Genomic DNA, 19,461 nt, shown 5'->3' with positions numbered 1-19,461 from the left:
GATACCCTAGTCGCAAACAGGGAGGCCACGGTAAGAACCCAGGCAGCAAACCACCAGCTATTCGAAGGATGGCCTTGAACTTGAATTGGCGGCAATCAGAATTTTGTTACAGTAAATTCACAAGAGAAGATTCTAACTACCTTTCTCCTGCCGGGACCGCGGAATTATCAGAGCGGTCGCTCGGCAACTGCGTCGGACACCAACTTTCGACCAATCCGCAAACTGCTGGCACGAGAACGTCTAGGGTCGATAGTGCTTCTGCGCATGTGCCATTGCCTTGAGGGCGGAGAAGCCTTTTCTTTCCTTCCCTGACTTCCGGACGCCAAAGGAAGTGGCTCAGGGACGCATGCGTAGTGTCTCCGCGGTAATTAGGGTAATTTCCTCGGCGGGCGTGAGGGGACCCCAGTCTCTCGGGGTTAGTGTTCCTGTCACCTGGCCTTTGTCTCCTCCGCGCCCGAGCGGGGTCGCAGGCTCTCGAGTTCCTCCCGCTTCCCATCGCCGGCTTCCCTCCGCTGCGCGACTCTCAGGTAGGCCCCGTGCGGATTCCCCTTGTTCCCTGCCGCCATGGCGCTGCTGAGGCCGGGTCCCCGGGGAAGTGCGTCCCGCCGCGAGATGCTGGAGCGCGAGCCGGACCGTTGGCGAGCTTCCTGAGTGGCCCCTAGGAGGGACGTCGGAGTTGCAAGGGTGCCTTAAGATCACCGCCGGTCTGACCCCCTCGTTTTTCTTGTGGGGAAACTGAGGTACCGAGAAAGGGCAGAGTCGATGGCAGCCTCTATCGCCTCTGCCCTTACTGGTTACACGTCTGGTTTCTCCTCAGATGCAAGCGGCCGCTCCCTGACCATTCTTGGTAGTCTCTCCCAGGGAAACGTGCTTGAGCTCCTTTGTTACACTTATCGCTGTCTGCAGTTAACTATCTTTCTGTTTTCCTCCAAGTGTTTTATTAGATGCGTGTGCACACACTCCGCCCAGGCAAGCATCTGTGACACGCCAGGCGCTGTGCTGCGGGCCAGGTGTGTTTTAGGGGAGCATCCAGACAGTTCTGGGCCGTTTGGAGCCGGCACTCTCCTGGGGAGGGGGCTGGTTGCAGACAAGTCCCGGATGGGGACCGGTGCTGTGAAGAAAAGGGGCTAGTGATGGAGGATCAGGTGTTACACCTTCGGAAGGCAGGGAAGCCTCTGAGGAGAGGCGGTGACTTTAAAAAAAAGATGCTCCAAGAGTTTCACTGAACGTCACTTACCCACTGTAACCCATTTAAAGGGCACATTTTGATGAGTTTGGAAAGTTTAATACAGTCGTGTAAGCATCATCACGGTGCAGTTTAGACCATTTCCATCACCCCCAAAAGTTCACAAGAGGAGCTGCCTTTTTAAGTGGGACCTGAAAATTGGCACTGAGAAAGCTGGGGATTTGGGAAGGTATCTGAGTTTCCTGGGCTTCAAGAAAAATAATGAAATGTAGACATACTAGGTCTATGAGCGCATTAATAATCTCAAAAACCGATTCCCTCCATCGGGGGAGGCCGGGTCACCCCAGGTTGCAGGAACAGCTGGTAGGAATGCTTCAAACTGGGAGGCGCTTGTAGTGTTCACAGGCAGAAAGGAAACCCTCAGAGCTGGGATGCTCAAGGAGGGAGTGAGAGACTAGGTAGGCTAGAGATGAGCACCTGCCTTCTGAACTTGTTGTGGGTTCCCAGTGTCCTGCACAACATATGGTCCACACAGGCTGGTTAATGCTCCATGGTTGAGGAGAAGGAAGGAACAGAGGTTTCGGGAGCTGTGCGTGGGGCTTCACTTCAAGTGGATCTTAGTGTCTATTTTTGTAGATGAGAAAGTATTAGTTGCTCAGTCGTGTCCAACTCTTTGCAACCCCGTGGACTGTAGCCTGGCAGGCTCTTTTGTCCATGAGATAGTCCAGGCAAGAATACTTCAATGGGTTGTCATGCCCTCCTCCAGGGTATCTTCCTGACCTGTGGATCGAACCCGGTCTCCTGCATTGCAGACAGATTCTTTATTGTCTGAGCCAGTGGGGCTAAATAATTTGCCCGAAATCATATATTTAGCTCCTGGACTTGATTGCAGAACCTTTGTCATTCCTTTGCTCACACAGTTAGCTGATGTTCCAAATACATCTCAATCATTTGAGTCAGCGGTGGTCAGCAAGTGCCACATCCTTGCACAGAGTCGCTTTTTGAGATATTAATGTACTCATAGACCTAGTATGTTTACACTTGATTATTTTTCTTGAAGCTCAGGAAACTCAGATATCTTCCAAAATTCCTCATAGTTTTCCCATTCTGTGTTGTCATCATAAGAGATGCTACTCTTGTTATCTCATGTCACTCAGCTGCAAGGCTCCTTGGGTAGGCAGCTGGATGTAAGAATTTACTAACCAGTTACAGAATTGAAAATATGACATCAATGTAAGTGAATCATCAGAGAGTTATATATACTTTCTCCTTATAAGGAAAAAAGGAAACTTGTTTATGACCCACTGTCCACTAAATACTACATTTTCTACATAGATAATCTGATTTGATACTCAGAGCAACCCTGGAGAAGGTGTTAATATTCTCTGTATTTGCAGAGTAGGGAAAATGAGGCTTGGTGCTATTAGGATCCCAGTTACGGGGAGTGGCAGAGGCATGGTTCTAACCTAGGTGGGCCTACTAGACTGGCACCCCTAAAAAACTCAAAGTGGGGAATTCTTGCAGGCAAATGTCCAGCACAATGCCAAACCAGATAAAGGTAGATTACTCTTTAAAACTGTGATTGCTGCCAAGGTTGGTTGCTTTTCTTAGTAACTTCATGCAGAAATAGTGACCTAAACCAGAGTGCAGAAATTTGTACAAGGAAAGTGAACTGTCACTAAGTGGGAACCTGGAAGAACAGAGCCTCCTGCTCGTTTCCTGTTGTATTCCTACTGCTCAGCACTGTGTCTCAAACTGTGTAAAAATGAATTTATTTTCTAGCTGGTGACTAAAAAATACTCTGCTGTAATGTATCAATATTGGTTAATTAATTATGATGAATGCAAGAAGGGAACTGGATGTGGGATATATGGGAACTCTCTTGTCTTTGTAATTTTCCGTTAAAAACTGTTCTAAAAATAGAAAGCTTATTGTTAAAAGGCATTCTGCTTATTGCATATTTAAATCTCCTCAGAAGCGAGAAGCCTGACATCAAGTCATTTATTTATTTACTCTCTGTATCTCTTCTGTAACTTAACTGTATCTTTTTATTGCCTCTTAGGGATGTTTATTACTTAAGAGAGGACCTGTCCTTTACTTTTTCCATTATTTTTTAGGGCCAAAATGAGTTTGTTTGGAACAACCTCGGGTTTTGGATCTGGTGGGACCAGCATGTTTGGCAGCACAACCACAGATAATCACAACCCTATGAAGGTACCACATACAGCTTCACAGGATTTTTAGAAACAGCACAGGCCAGAGAGTCCCACATCCATGATAGCAAGAGAATCCCAGTTGGTGTGGGAGCCTCCTTTGAGGTGAAAACGCTGAAATTTTGTTCAGCCTGCTTTCTCAAATACTGGAGCAGAGAAACTGTGTGTCCCCTGGACTAGTGTCCTATATCCTCTAACATTCCTAGTCACTGGAATCACACGAGGCGCTTGTTAAGATTGCAGGTGCCCCGAGTCCAGTCCGCAACTGTGGAATGAGAGTTTCTCTGGGAGAGGGAGGCAGGTGATGATGATGGTTGAGCGCTGCGGGGCAGGAATGACCTGGTGGGCCATTGTTGGGAAACATGGCTGCAGGCCTGGCTTGCAGATGCTTCCTGCGGTCCAACAGTGCCAGTACTTTCACTGGCTGGGTTACATTCCGCCTTTTTATCCAAGTAAGTGAGATCTGATTAACGTAGTTCTTGGGAACAGGAACACTTGACCTTGATGTATTGGTGAGAAAGAAAGCAATTTTGAATTAAATCGTAATGATGTCTACATTTTAACATGGACTTTTTTCACCCCAGGATATTGAAGTAACATCCTCTCCTGATGATAGCATTGGTTGTCTATCATTTAGCCCCCCAACCTTGCCGGGAAACTTTCTTATTGCAGGATCGTGGGCTAATGATGTAAGTGCTCCTTAAACGCATGTTCTCTCTGTCATGTATCTCTCTGTATGGGCAGGGCTGGGTTTTTTTGTTTCTGCTCCAAGTGAATAAAGCAAACCTACGGCTTATTCATGACCTTTTTTTAAAGAAATGAGTTTAAGAGTCTGAACCGTTCTGAATGGCAGGGATCACTTCTTGTGCCATTTTTTAAGAAAGCAAAATCATATGCATCATTCAAAAATTTATACTCTAGTTCAGTATCTTGAATATATTCCCTGATCATGTGTTGTATTCATTGAAAATAAATGTTGTCCCTGATGCTCTGTGTGAATTTCCCTTCTAGACATCCTGAAAGTGTTCTTTAGGCGTATGTTAAAGTTTTTCACCTTTAGCTATATTAACAGTCCTGCATCAACACTATACTTACCAAACAAAAATTGTAGTATTCAAAAAGAAAGATAAAAATTCTGGTAGAAAAAAAGGCAAAGGATGTTTAGAAGCACTTCACAAAAGAAGTGCATGTGGCTTGTTGGAGCAAACTTGAACCATATAACCATACTCATAATCAGATAAATGCATAGTGGCTTTGCTGCTGACTTAAGTGGGGGACTTAGGCCAGTTATCTTACTTCTGTAAGCTTCATATCCTGAAATAAGATGGAGATGACATTAAGTACACAGAGGTTTAGCTGTTGTAGAGATGAATTCAGATAACGCATACAAAGTACATCATGGGAAATCCTCAAGTCCCAGAAAGGGAGTATCTGAGACACAGGGTACAGCTACCACTAGTTCAGATTTCAGCTTCTCCTTGCTGGTGCCAAGTATTACTCATTTTATTATGCCAGTTTGATAGGGGAAAGTGTCTGTCATGTGAATTTGTGTTTTATCTGATTATGGCTGGGAGCATAGGGGTTATCATTAATCGTTGTGTCTGCATTGTTTTATTACTGTAGGTTCGATGCTGGGAAGTTCAAGATAGCGGACAGACTATTCCAAAAGCCCAGCAGATGCACACAGGGCCTGTGCTGGATGTCTGCTGGAGTGATGTAAGTTTTATTATGTTTTTATATGACCTGAAATACAAATAGCATGTATGCATGCACATTTTAGAAATGCTGTTTCTGAATTTAAGTATGGTCATTGATTGATATTCATACTGTAGTCAGTTAACTTTTGTTATGTTAGCTTTAGCTAGTCTCTCTGAAAGCTTCTTATTTAAAAAATCCATTAATTTATTGACCTGTTCCCTTGAGCAAAGTGTTAGCTGCTCAGTTGTGTCTGACTCTTTGTGCACCCTGCATCCCCCATAGATTGTAGTCCATCAGGCTCCTCTGTCCATAGAATTCTCCAAGCAAGAATACTGGAGCAGGTTGCCATTTTCTTGAGCAAGGGGTTAGACAATTAAAGCTTTTCTTACGTCTCTTGATGTGCCAGGAGCTATGTTGTTTTAAAATTAGAAATTTACAGTCCTAGGAAGTAAGTCCTATGGGGAAAATTAGTCCTTTACCATTATTAGACTTTTGAAATATTTCCTTTCTTTGAAATTCTTTTTCCTCCCAAATACTGAACATTAGCATTATAAATTAATGTGTTTGAGTTTATTCAACTCTGAGCTCTTTTTTTTTTTTTTTTTTGAGGGGAGAAGGTGGGTGATTGGGGAGTTTAATGAAGGTATACCATTTACAAAGAAGCCAACAGGGATGGTGAAGTCACACTCAGCAGGAGCCTTGGCTGTGAAGGGCCCAGCCTCCCTCCCCTTCTTCCCCTGCTGGCAGCTGAAAACAAAAGTGCCTGACTCAGAGTAGGGCAGATGTGCTGAGGAAACTAAGTCTCAAGGTCCCTCCCCAGGCTCATAGAATTTTTTTTATTAGATGTAGTTTGCAGGCAGTAAAATTAAACCTTCTAAGTGTATGATTCTGTGACTTTTGAGAAATGCATAGAGTTGTGATCAAAGTACAGAAGAGATCCGTCAGCCAAAAGATTTCCTCTTGCCCTTTGTAGTCAGATCCTCCTCAGCTGCTTTCCCTGGAGACCGCTGGTGTGTTTTTGGTCCCTGTGTTTCTGCCTTTACTAGAACGCCATCAACAGAATCCTTTTTTGAGTGTGGCTGCTTTCAGCTCAGTGCACTTGTGGTCCAGCCAGCTTGTATCTGGCAGTAGTTAGTCCCCCTTGTTGCTGAGTAGTGGTGCATTGTATGGATGTTCACCATTTGTTCACCATCCACAAACTGAAGGACGTGTAGGTTGTTTTCCATTTTTGGTTGTGGTGAATAAATGCTGCTATAAACATTTTGTATACTGGATTTTCCGTGAATATAAATTTTCTTTCCTCTTGAGTTTATATCTAATAGTGGGCTTGCCGAGTCATAAGAAAAATTTATGTTAATTTTATGAGAAACACCAGACTACTCACACCATGCATTTATGTGATTGTATTTAGCTTACACGTAGCATTTATACAATTTATATAAATTATAAATTTATAATTTGTAAATATTCTGTTTATAAATATTTTGAGTTGCTCCCATTTTAATCATCTCTGAAAGTCTTCTCTAAGGCATTTTTGTCATCTGTAAAATGTATTGCTGATTTGTCTGATTAGGTTATTATGAGATTAATAATAGTTTTAAATTACACATAGAAAAACAGCCATTTGAGTAGATTTTAAATACTTCTAATTTATTTTACCTGTCTTTCTTTCCTGATGAGAGAACAGGTCAGAATTGTAAGTTTCTTATCAGGTTTGGTAAGAAATAGAATTACCTGACGCCAGAACTCTTGCTCAAGTGTTCGTGGGTCACCTTTTACGGAAATGTACACAGCCCATTTCCTCTATCTCCATTAGAGTCACGCGCCGTCTAGTGGAGGAGCCAAAATATAGCCATTAAGAGTTCCAATTCAGGGAGCTAAGTTCTTAGAGAGGCAGGATGCACTGTGCTGGGTGGACAGAACCCAGAAGGCAACTATGAAGTTTGGGAAGGGTGCGCTGAAAGCTCCGCAGACGAGGCAAGAATTGAGCTGGATCTTAAAAGCAAGCCATTTGCTTATGGCTTTAGAGCACTGTTGTCCGTTCCAAGCGTGGATTCAAATTTCAGCTCTGTCTTCACTTTTTGGCTTTTCCAAGTTACTTAATCTCTCTGAGTCTGTTATCCAGTCACTCAAAGACTAGCATGGCACTTGGGGGGAGTGGTTAAGAGACTTGCTTAAGGGAACATAGAGAAAGGCTGAGCCCAGACCTGGACCTTCTGTCTTCAGAGCCCATGCACTGACAACCTCCCTCACGGGGGCTTATAGGAAATAGGAGCTGGCCTGGAAGAGGAAGGCATGTATGGAAAGGCACAGAAGAGCCAGAGTTACCCTCGAACTGTAAAAGCCCAACTTGGTAAGGGTGATTCTCCAGCAGTCCAAGGACGCGGCTCGCTGCGTGGACACAGCAGGTGGAGCTTAGAGGAGCTGATTTGGGAGTGTTTAGGGATCTCATTCTTCTGCCCCAGCCTTTTGATAGACTGGCCTCTGTCTCGGTGTGTCCAGTGGGGCCTGGCATCCTGTAACTGGTAGGGTCAGCATTTCATGAGATTGAGGGGCCATTGTTTCACTCAGCCTCAGGACAGCCCACGTTAGCATCTTTCCAAGGATTTGTGGACTTACCCTTAGAGCCTCATTAATAGAGAAGGTTTTCTCTCTTCTTTCAGATGGAGAGCTGGTGATAAGTTTTTGCTAGGGAAGGATAATGTTAATTCTTTGAGCTGTGGAACCAGAAATGGAGTGTTAGGAGTCTGCAGATTATAGCCCATGGGCCCAATTTGGCCCATTGCTAACTTTTGTAAATAAAGTTTTCTTGAAACACAACCACACTCATTCATTTGACAGTGTGTATGGCTGCGTTCTAGCTACAACACAGAATTAGGAGTTGCAACAGAGACCACTTGACCTGCAGAGCTGAAATATGTACTATATTACCCTTTAGGAAAAAGAATTGTTGATGATTGGTCTAGATTTTCTACTCGGTACTTACTATTTTTAAATTGTCTTGTACTTCATAATTGACCTACTTTATGAATTCTGTATGTGAATATTTTAAAACCATAACACAGTGATTGCCAATTTTTTAAGCTGTTCTGAAGTTTATATTGGACCAGTGACCATTGTAAATTAGTGTAGTTTTATTGCATGCACTTCAGAATGCTATTAGATGTTGAATTGAACACGAGTAATAATGACTGAACATATGTGGTATAGAGCAGAAATTGGGGGAGAAAGATACAGTATATGTGGCAAAATGTTTAAATTGGTGAACCTAGATGATGGGTTTGTGAATATTCATTGTACTGTTCCTGTACCTGTTGTGAAGGCTTAAAATGGATGAAAATAAGAAAAAAATGTAAGTGGCTCCTGGTAGGCAATACACATTGATACAGGATATGAAAGGCTATTCCTAGAGACCTGCCAGTGACCACGACTGCCTCTGAACAGTGAGCTGGAGTCAGGGAGGGACTTGGTTTTCATTACATAACTCTAAATGCTATTTAAATTTTTTATTAACCTGTTTACACATTGTCTCTCAGAAAAAAAATCGATCATTGAAAAGAGCTGGAAATGTGTTTTGTATATGACATTGTATTGCAATACACAAGCCCCTAAATAATTGGAAAAATAAAAATTGCAAAATAAAACTTTCCTCAGTATGTTCAATCTAATATCTAAATGTACATATAGAATTTTTATTTTTATTAGAATGTCAGAATTTTTTCTACTTTATTTTAGGATGGGAGTAAAGTATTTACAGCCTCATGTGATAAAACTGCCAAAATGTGGGACCTCAATAGTAACCAGGCGATACAGATTGCACAGGTAATAAATAATAAAATTTATTCTCTGCAGAGATGCTGGGCAAGGCAGGGTTGTAATGATTCTTATTCTTTGTTACAGGAAAGGTGCAGTTCAACTATACCAAATCAATTAGACTTAAATATACCAGAAACCTCTTCAGCACAAAATAACACCAATTTTATGAGCACTCTCGTTTTTACTGATGTTTCACAAGTTCTATCAAGGGTCTTCTGCATTTGTGTGGTTGAGGGTTGCATCATAAGGAGCTAGTGATGTTCAGACCTGTAATAAAAGGCAGTGTTAAAACTGATCCTCAGCATTCCAGTACCCGTGTGTGGCTTGCCTTGTCCCAGGCTGCATTTGGTCACTTGTTCATTCACAAGTATATATCAGTTGCCAGTGATACCACAGGCACTGCCCTTGGAGTAGAAACACAGCAGTGAGTGAGAAGCACCCTTCCCTGTTTCAGGAGCTTTTACAGCCTGCTTGAGGATGGCAGGCCGGTTCTTATGTGAAGACTGCTAAGAAAAGTAGAAACAATAAAGAGGAGAGAGCCTAGAACCAGAGGGTCAGGCCTGGTGGGGAAGAGCCTCTTGACAGTGAGACATTTTCAGGAAGGTGTCACATACCCTGAGATGGCAGTACTGTGTGCTAGAGCACTTCTTCGATCTCTAGTGTTTGTCTTCTCAGTGACACAGCTGTGGTGTTCTTCCCTGTGAGTTGTTTCTGAGTATCTCCCCCTTCACTCTCATACTAGTTAATTATGGTTCAAATCAAATTGAATTTTGTTGGTATGGAATGTTACACACATTGGTCATGGGGAAGGACTGAACTATCCTCTGGTTTTTGTCGAGTATGACCTCAATATTTAAGATTCCTTCTCTTTGAATTTCCAGAACCAAAGCTGTGTGGCATGTTATATTACGTTTACCTTGATCTGTTTTGGTTTTGTCTTGAAAGCATGATGCTCCTGTCAAAACAATACATTGGATCAAAGCTCCAAACTACAGCTGTGTGATGACTGGGAGCTGGGATAAGACCTTGAAGGTATGCTGTATAGTCGAGGGACTTCCTGGCCTGACCAAGTGGACAGTATTCTTACACTATCTGGATGTTAGTTCTGAATGGTTGGTCACTTGTCTTTTTTTTTTTTTTTTTTTTTGGTCTTTCAGTTTTGGGATACACGATCATCAAATCCTATGATGGTGTTACAGCTCCCTGAAAGGTGTTACTGTGCTGACGTGGTAAGGAATTTCTTACTTTTGATATCTTATAATTAGAGGACGACATTTAGAGGACAACATGAAACCCCTTCAGACTTTAATTATAGATGTGGGATGTAGTTTGGATTGCCTCAGTTGTCGTAAACCTAGATTTTTGTACTGCATATGTTCCAGAATTACAGAAAACTGGATGTCACACTTTTTTAGTCACTTAAGCGAACATATTCAGTCACAGGCCATGCTGGCACTGGTCTGATGCGTACTGTACAAAAACTGGCAATAACTTTGTGATGTGGGACTAGATCCTTTGGTGACTATCTCGAGTGGGATAGAAGCTGAAGAACTTTCTCTGTTGGTATAGCAATAAGTCTTAAGAGTGTATTAACTGCCCCATAATTCCACTTTCAGGAGTTAATCATGAGAAAAGTACAGATGCAAATGTTCTTTGTTCTGTATAATAGAGTGAAACATTGGAAATGACCCAGTGGGCCAACTAGACAGACATAGTCGTCTGATTTGAGGGAATGTTACTTAGGTGGCCACCACTAGTGTTCTCAGGAAAATGTGTGGAGCGGTGCTCACTGAACACGCTTTAGTAAGGATGTGAATTATATAGAAACATACATATACACACGTGTATTAAAAAAACACTTAAAAAACAAAAAGACAAGAGAAAACATACCATAATGCTGACAACTGTTAGCATTTGAAGGGGGTGGTAGAACAATGATTTTCATTTCTTCTCTATTCCTCAGTATATGTTCTAAATAAATGTTTCATAATATTTCATAGTTTTAAAAAATGAGTCTTTTAAAAAGGTATGTTCTACTTTCAAATATGATTTCTCTAGATTACCTTGAAACATGTAAATACCATTGGATTGTTAAACTTAAAAAAATTTCACTTATTTTTGCAACTTTGAAAAAATTGATAGAATACTTTGGTATACAAAAGAGCACACCCCACTTTAAGTAGGTCTCTGCTTTCCTCTTTTTCCTAGATATATCCTATGGCTGTGGTGGCAACTGCAGAAAGGGGCCTGATTGTGTATCAGTTAGAGAATCAGCCTTCTGAATTCAGGAGGATAGAGTCTCCACTGAAGCATCAGGTGAGTCACGAATCAGATCAGGAAGCTTGTATTTAGCATCTATTAGGAAGTAAGTGCCTGCATGTGGAAATTGTTATACTGTTGGATATTAAAAGGAGGTGAATTTAAGGATATAAACACAGTGTTAGTGGGTAAATACCGTCCTTGGCAGACATCCCCTGGGTAGCAGTAATGCTGCTGAATGGGTACACACCACAGTGAATTGGTTCCATCATGAGTCCATAGCTTCTGCCTTCAGCTCGGTCTCCACCTGCCACAGATTCTCAGATCTTCTTCACCCTCTTCCGATCCATCACTCCTTTGGCCTTTGTCTCTGCAGATCAGATCTGCAGCCTCTACTCCTAGAACACAGAAGCTGATAATTGGAAGCTTCCTCATCGTGCTCCTGCTGAACCTAGAACTCTGGCTGCACCTGCCTCTTCCCTGCCTTCCCCACCTGTTGAAGGGTGGGCCACGCTCTCCAGTCCCAGTTTTGGCTGGGCTCTGTGCCCTCTCACCTCTCAGGAGCCTCAGGCTATCAGCCACCCACCTCCCTCCTGTATCTCGTCTTACGCCCCCAATTTTTGTTCATTGGCATAAGACAGACTCAAGTCTAATCCTGGGAAACAAACCTCTTCTGACCCCCACATCCTTAGCCGGCTAGGTACCTTTTCCCCTTGTAAGTCAAGTGTCTTAAATGAGCTTTCCTGGTTCCCCTACCTCCTACTCATTTCTCACCCACTCCTTTGAGACTTCCGCCCCTGTTACTCCACCAAAACTGTTTCTGGCACGGCCACTGATGGCTTCCTAGGCAGTAACTCCAGTGGATACGCCTCACCCTCATCTTCCCAAAGCCGTGGCACTCACCGACAGCCTTACTGTGTGTTCTTAAGACTGTGCTTGGGCTTTATAATGCTGGTCTCTTAGCTCCTGCCTCTGCTTGCTGCTTTGTCTTCCTTGCTGTATCTTGAGGTTCCGCAGGCATCTGCCCTGGGCCACTGCCTTCTGAACCTCAGCACGGTCCCGTCTGCTGTTCATGACTGTTGGTTAGGGGTGTGTGGTGGGTTGGAGTCTTGGATCCCTAGCTACCTACCCTCTGTGCTCCTGACAAAGGCACCCGCAGTCTGACGGCTCCTAGCCATGTCCCCGACCCCCCCGCCCCCCGTATCTCAGCCCAATAGTATCCCATACCAGGCCCTCCCCACTGCTCCCAGCCTGCTCCTACCCATATGCTCTGCATCTCACTAGGTGGAGCCTCCACCTTTAGCTGTCTAGGCCAGAAATCAGGAGTTGTCCTTTACTCACTGCCCTTCCTTTCCTCCTCCCCCATCTCATTAACCACCACGCTCACTTGCACCCTGTGTGTGGTTTCGAATCTGACCATTTCTCTCCTTCCAACTCAAAAGCAGCTCTTGTTGAATGACAACAGGAGTGTGGACCTGTGTGTCTCTGCCTCTGGAGACTGGGCTATGGGCTGTTTGGGATCTTTTGTGGGGTCCAAGAGACCCTCCTTTGGGCCCTCAGGCTCAGTGTTGGATCAAGTGCAGTGTCTAGCTTTTGCATAGCTTATTCATGGTTTAAAAAGTTCTGGCCACATCCACTGTATGGTTGACCCTTGTTCCCACATCCTCCCAAGCCAACACTACTTCCCTTTTCCAGTTGGGAACGCAGAGACCCTGGGACACTGGGTGTCTTCCTAGAGGGCACTCGCTTAGTCAGTGGTATGCTGCAAATCAAAGTGACGTGTCCTCCCAACCCACCAGGGGGTCAGTGCCAGAATAGGAGCTGGTGGGGCTGAGGGGTGCATGCCCTGCTGCAGTGACAGCGAGGCCTGCAGCGTGGCAAAGGAGCAGCAGCACCTGGACGGAAGCGTGTGGTCTGCGGTTTATTCATAAAATCATGTGGCTAAATAAAAAAATAATGCCTACTGGAGGAATGGAGAAATCTTTATCGTGTTTGAGAAATATGTTTCTGGTTCTTTCAAAACCCAAAAATGGAGTAAAAGTTGTTTACGTTATTTATGGGATGTTATGCTTTACATGATGATGATATACTTTTTCTCCCCAACTATAGCATCGATGTGTGGCTATTTTTAAAGACAAACAGAACAAGCCGACAGGTTTTGCCCTGGGAAGCATCGAGGGGAGAGTTGCTATCCACTACATCAACCCCCCAAATCCGTAAGTGAGGCCTGGCCAGCTTGCAGATGTTCGTGTAAGACATTTTGTTTTGAAGGAAAGCTAAGTTGGGCCTTTGTTTTTCAGTGCCAAGGATAACTTCACCTTTAAATGTCATCGATCTAATGGGACCAACACTTCTGCTCCTCAGGACATCTATGCGGTGCGTTTTTAGAAATGTTAATCCTGAGAATGTGTCTAGAAACTAGACTTGGCGGTGGATAGCTGAGTCATTATGGGATCAGAAAAGATCATTGTCATTGTGTATGTTCATGTGCAGGGATAAATGGCTTACGTGGGAGGTTTCGGTTTTCTGTTTTTATGAACATGTTGACTCTCTTCATTCTCTCTGTTTCTGAAATGCAAGCTTAGGAGTTTTGGGGAGCAACTTCCACCTGTGTGAGTGCTGGTAGACAGTTGGTACGCTTAGCTAAAACTGAGAAATTTGCTATTTGCTGAAAAAGAAAAAGGCATTTTCCTGAGGTTTGCTTCTTGGTGCCACTAGCTTACATACTTATTAACTTCTGCTGACTTGTGTTTTTAACGAGAGACAAGATTCAGTCCTGGGCTCTCAGTTGGTTTAGGAAGCAGGGCTGGTTTCTGATGTGATCAGCAGGGCATCAGCTCTAATGAAATTATGGTTGTTCATTTTATGTTCTCATTGAACCAAGAAGTCTGCGTTGTCAAAAACCCGGTTTTTCCTCCTTTCTCTGCTCCTCATTGTATGTATCCATCTTTTGTAGGTTAACGGAATTGCGTTCCATCCTGTCCATGGCACCCTTGCCACTGTGGGATCTGATGGTAGATTCAGCTTTTGGGACAAAGATGCCAGAACAAAACTAAAGACTTCGGAACAGTTAGATCAGCCGATATCAGCCTGCTGCTTCAATCACAATGGAAACATATTTGCATATGCTTCCAGCTACGACTGGTCAAAGGTGAGAATCCCCAGGCCTGCACTGGCACCGTCCGGCAGCAGAGCCAAGCTCTGGAGTACGGAAGGCCTGAGCTTAGTCGTGAGGCCTCTCCAAACGTGCTGTGTGTCTTGCACGTGGCCTGTCACCATCACCTCACTGCAGCAGGAAGCAGCAAGGCCTCCCTCTCAGCCTTTGCCTGAGAACATGCCCACGTGAGGTGCTTGGTCAGCGTAAACCCAGCAGCCGACACTCTGGGGCATCTGAGTCATTCAGGGATGTCGGGGGTTGTTGGGTGAGAGTGATGAGGGCTCGGCAAGGCACCCAGCCTTCACCAGAGGCATAGGCTTTTTGTTTGTTAGCTGTTTGGGGAGGGAAGTTACAGACTGATGGGGTCCTGGTTGTGTCTGAGTCATCCAGTGCCGTGGTAAAAGAACTGACCCTCGCACTCAGGTTTCAGCCACAGTTTCACCTCCACACGTGTCTGTCTTCACTCGTCCTGCCCCTCTCCCCTCCCATCCCCAACACGCTTAACTCCATTCTTCTCTGCCTCTTGTTATTCCATCTTCTCTTCCTGTCGCCTGTCTCATTCTGCGGTCTGTAAGCACACACTTCAGCTGTTCTGAAACAAGCGTTAAGAATCCCAATGTCTCCTTCCTGATAAACTCGCCCAGAAAGGTAACCACCTGCCCTCTTGTTCCCGCGCCTCTGTCTCCTCCTCAGTTTCCTGGAGCTGTAGTTGGGATCTCACTGCCTTTGTCCTCATCCAGTCCAGAAGCTGCTTATTGTCTGTGTTGGGCACCGTGGGCCGCCACCCCTTCCTCTTCCATTCACAAAGCCTTCTCCCTGGTCTCTGACATTTCTGTTGTATTCCTACTCCTGACTGCTCGCCCTCTCTGGTGGCTTCTGCTCGTCTTCCCAACTCTTGCACGCAGGCCTTTTTCTAGAGTTCTCCTGCAGGTTCCTCAAGGCGCATCTGCATTCATGAAGCACCTCCAGCATAAGCTAGTGGCTCTTGTGTCTAACCTGCCTCCTGACCTTGTGCCCCAGTTCTCCCTGTGTCCCCATCCCAGTGGGGTGTCTGCACCTGGGTACCCCCTTAGCCTAGGACATAAAAATCGGGTGGATTTTCCAACCCATCTCCTTTTATCCTCCAGGCTTGCTGCTTCCCCTATGTTCCTCTTTCCTTAAACACCACCTGGTCAGTGGGGCAGAAGTCTTGGAATCGCCTTTGATTCTGCCTCTTTCAGAAGAGCTGGGCAGTCACTGAGCTGCATCCACTTCACCTTTGTGGTACATCTTGCCCGCTCGGCACACTGTTGACCTGTTCTGCCTGCTCTGGCCTGTGGGAGGCTCAGCCTCTCTGAGCCTTTGCTTCTGTGAGCTGTGCAGCTGCCCCTCCCCCGCCCCCACCCCCGCCCCCTTTTAAGCAACTTCACTGGGTTGTAATGGAAATGCAGTAAATTGCACATAACATATGTAAAAAGTATACTTTGATCAGTTTCAGTATCTTTATATACCCAGGAAACCATCACCACAGTCAAGATTAACAAACAGTTATCTCCCAGAATGTTGTGTATTATTGTAATCCTTTCTTTCACACACACACTGATTTCCTCTCTGTTGTTATGGATGAATTTGTGTTTTCTAGAATTCTATGCAGATGGAGTCATACGTAGGTACGCTTTTTTGCTGTTGAGTATGTCACTAGTTCTTTTTACGACTGAGTAGTATCCCATGGTCTGGGATCACTGTTTATCTATTCACCTGTGGAAGCCATACCCTCGGTTTTACAGAGTATGCTGTTTTTGGTTCTGCCTGTCTGGGGTTGGAGCCATCTTCTGGCCTGAGGCCCCAGTGTCCCCGTGGGCCTCTGATGGAACTCCTGTTCTTCACCTGCTCGACCTGCAGCCACATCAGAACTCTTCATGTTTTACTCACATGATAACTCAGGGTTTTGTTTTCAAGCCTTGAAAAAATAGTTGTAAATTCAAAGAGGTGTACAACCAAAGCTCGTTGATTTGAATGCTGCTCAGAATCCCTTAATCTGAACAGTTAATGTCAATTTACAGTGGAATACTTAATTATAATCTTTTAATTTTTAAAAAAGTTGTTTTAGGAGTTTTCCATTGTTCTTAATTGAAGGACAGAGTCATGATTATGTGATTAATATTAGGTTGCTGCTTTAGCATAACCAATAAGAAAAGCTATACTTTGTATATTATGAGAATGATTGGTCATTGGTTGAGCAGAATTTCTAGAACCATCTCGGCATAACTGTCAAGGAATGAGAATAAATGTGCCATTGCAGAGCAGGTGGCAGGGTACACCCAGAGGCCCTTCCCAACTGTGTTCCAGGCCTTTCGGTTACCATGGGTTTCCACTCCTCTGTCTTGTCCACCCACTCTGCTCTCTTCCTGTCCTGTCACTGTCATTGTCACTCACAGCCTTTGTGGCTGCCATTCCTTTTTCCCCTTGTCGTTCATAGCCTGGCCTGAACTGGGTGTTACCAGCTCCCCCAGTGTCACATAGCCCCCTCCCTCCCCGGCAGATACACCAACACCTGCACTTCACCTCCCTTGGCGTCTGGGACGGCACGTCTGCTCCCTCGGATGTCACAGACCAGATGTCTCCTGTACTAAGAAACCTGCAGCTCATCCTCCACCACCCTCCTCTTCCCAGGCTGTGCTGTCTGGGAGTCGTCTCAGCAGTAAAGCAGTGGGTGGAAGGTTGACAGGAGTCTCAGTGCTGAAGAGAGAAATATGTAAAAGATCATCCTTCCAAGGGGACATTGCAAGTCCCACATCCTTAACCTTTCCTCTGGGGACTGAAGTTTTTGTTTAAGATTTGACTTTTATTTCTCTCCATTTACCTCTTTCACTCCTAAGAGATTATGCTTCACACACAGGGCATAGGACTTGGCATGTTAAAAGTGCCCACAAAATGCAAACCTGACTTTTCATCAGTTTTTAAGATACTGTTTTTTTTTTCCCCTTTAGGGACATGAATTTTATAATCCCCAAAAGAAAAATTACATTTTCCTGCGTAACGCAGCTGAAGAGCTAAAACCCAGGAATAAGAAGTAGTGGCTGGAGACCTGTGGGTTGTCCGGAGTTTTCTCTCCATTCTGCCTCGTCTCTGTACGAATTTGGGTCCCAGCTTTCAGTAGGTTGTCAGCCCTGGATGTGGATTTCAACCTCTGGAGAAAACGATGTCATTCTTCAGCAGGCAGGAGCCCGGCAGTCGCAGTGACTGTCCGTCTCCATTCCACTGCCGGTTACAGGTTTCGTCTGTACCTCTAAGGAGATTCAAACCATTATAGACGTCCTTAGATTCACATGGGTGCCTGCCAGGTATTTGCAGCGCTTCATCCCTCAGTGTACGTATTAGAGAACATTGGGAAACATTTGGCGAGCCTGTACTGTATTTTGTAATAAACATTTTGAAGATTGTCTCCTAAGCTCCCTTTGTCCGACTCTCCTCTCACCCACCCATGAGCTCTGAAGTGGTGTCCTGCTCGGCGTCCTCGTTGGGTTTTGGTTTGTGATTGCAGATGCCCTTTCGGAAATGAGAGATCTTGCCCCTCAGGAGAGACAGTCCTGAGCTGGGGTTGTCTCTGCCCGTTGGCATGTCCAGCAGCAGCCTCTCCAAGCATTGCTGGACAGAGTTTGGGTGTGCTTTTCTCTTGCTTCCCTCATTCCCATCTTTGACATTCTAGTCCTTTTCACCTCTGCTGGGTGTCCTGGTGACTGGAACATGGTTCTTCCTGTTTTGAGGGACAGCCGTTTATGGGCAGAGCCCGAGTGGGTGATGCCTTTGTGGACTCCAAAGTCCACTGCATGGGAAGTGCTCTGAGCTCGTGCCCCCAGTAGCCGTAGTTTTGGAGTGTTTTTTTATTTCATGTAATAAAATTCCTGATTGGTAAGTATCAGAAATGAGAGTCTATTGTGTTTTTACCCTGCAAACCCAAATATTGCCGCTTTACTCTTTGGGGCCGGTTGTAAATTAACTTGCTCAGTGTGGAAGTCAGGTATTGTAATATTGTAAGACATGTTTGCCTACTCCTAAAAGACAAAATAAAGTTTTCTACTAAAAGACAACCTGCAGTCAGTGGTTTAAATTCTTCACTCATCAAATCATACATGAATTCAGACTGTTAACTATCTGGTTCTTTTGGTCTGAAAAGTTTTGTTATTTTCTTTTGGCTTTTCTAATTTTTTTAATTTTTTGAGAGAGAAAGGCAGGTGCACTAGAAAGTTCTTAGTTTTCAAGCTAAATGTTTGCAGCTAATTTTTTCCTTTCCTTTGTGAATCAGCCCTGAGCCCTGTCATCTGTATGTATGTGCAGATGTGGCTCTGAAGAGAGCCAGGCTCTAGCCAAACTCGACTGTCTCGGTAGTCCACGTTTGCTGGAGATGAGAAGAAATGTATCACATTTAGTTAAGCCAGAGTTTCACTGTTCTTTTTTTTACAAGCTAGTGACTGGCTATGGTTGAAAGTGACCATAGAATAGTACATCTTAAGTCATGAACGTTTTAGAATGTTCTTTTCTGTCAGATTTAAAACATTTAAGTCCCTGGTTGGACTTACGGCTATAGAAACCAGTAGTAAGTAAGGGCCCCAGGATGTGAGTCCTGGAGATGGGTTCAGTCCTCTGTCGGCCTAGAACCTGAAACATAAAAATGAACCTGTAAATATTTGTTGAAATCATTAAATTTCGTAAGATACTTGTTTTCACGTTCTGTAAAAAGTTATGTGGGTTTCTTAGGAACTCTCCATCTCTGACATCTCTGTTGGCACCAGTACTGCGTGTTGCATACAGCAGGTGCCCCGTTGCTCAGTTGAGTCCAACTGTGACCCCAGGCACACCAGGCTCCTCTGTCCGTGGAATTTCCCAGGCAAGAATATTGGAGTGGGTGGCTATTTCCTTCTCCCGGGGATCTTCCCAACCCAAAGATTGAACCTGCGTCGGTAGGTGGATTCTTTACCACTGAGCCACCTTTAAGCCACAGGTGCTCAATAGGTATTCACACATTTGATGGCATCATCTAGTTTGGGAAGACCCAAGTATAATCTTCACTCCACTTAGTGTCAAGTCATTCTGCCATTAAAAATTTATACACAGTTTAAGTTGGAGTTGCTTTCACTGAAGGTGGAGTATGT

The 19,461-nt window shown here is 44.4% G+C and overlaps 1 protein-coding gene across 2 annotated transcripts; it reads left to right on the top strand.

The window, feature by feature from the left end:
* The first annotated feature begins 339 nt into the window (after positions 1-339).
* Positions 340-18,384, top strand: RAE1 (ribonucleic acid export 1). Of its 2 annotated transcripts, XM_052650762.1 has the most exons (13): positions 340-527; positions 934-1,010; positions 3,304-3,400; positions 3,984-4,088; positions 5,023-5,115; positions 8,833-8,919; positions 9,859-9,945; positions 10,071-10,142; positions 11,122-11,229; positions 13,282-13,388; positions 13,473-13,548; positions 14,129-14,323; positions 17,299-18,384. In XM_052650762.1, exons 3-13 carry the CDS (start codon positions 3,311-3,313, stop codon positions 17,383-17,385), a joined length of 1,107 nt encoding a protein of 368 aa, XP_052506722.1. In that variant the 5' UTR covers positions 340-527; positions 934-1,010; positions 3,304-3,310; the 3' UTR covers positions 17,386-18,384. The 2 variants fall into 2 exon arrangements, with proteins under 2 accessions (XP_052506722.1, XP_052506721.1); XM_052650761.1 differs by lacking the exon at positions 934-1,010.
* Positions 18,385-19,461: the final 1,077 nt, after the last annotated feature.

Source organism: Budorcas taxicolor, chromosome 13 (assembly GCF_023091745.1).
Source record: "Budorcas taxicolor isolate Tak-1 chromosome 13, Takin1.1, whole genome shotgun sequence".
Lineage (NCBI taxonomy): Eukaryota > Metazoa > Chordata > Mammalia > Artiodactyla > Bovidae > Budorcas > Budorcas taxicolor.
The sequence above is the reverse complement of the archived record's forward strand: the minus strand, read 5'-3'. Positions and strand labels throughout refer to the sequence as shown.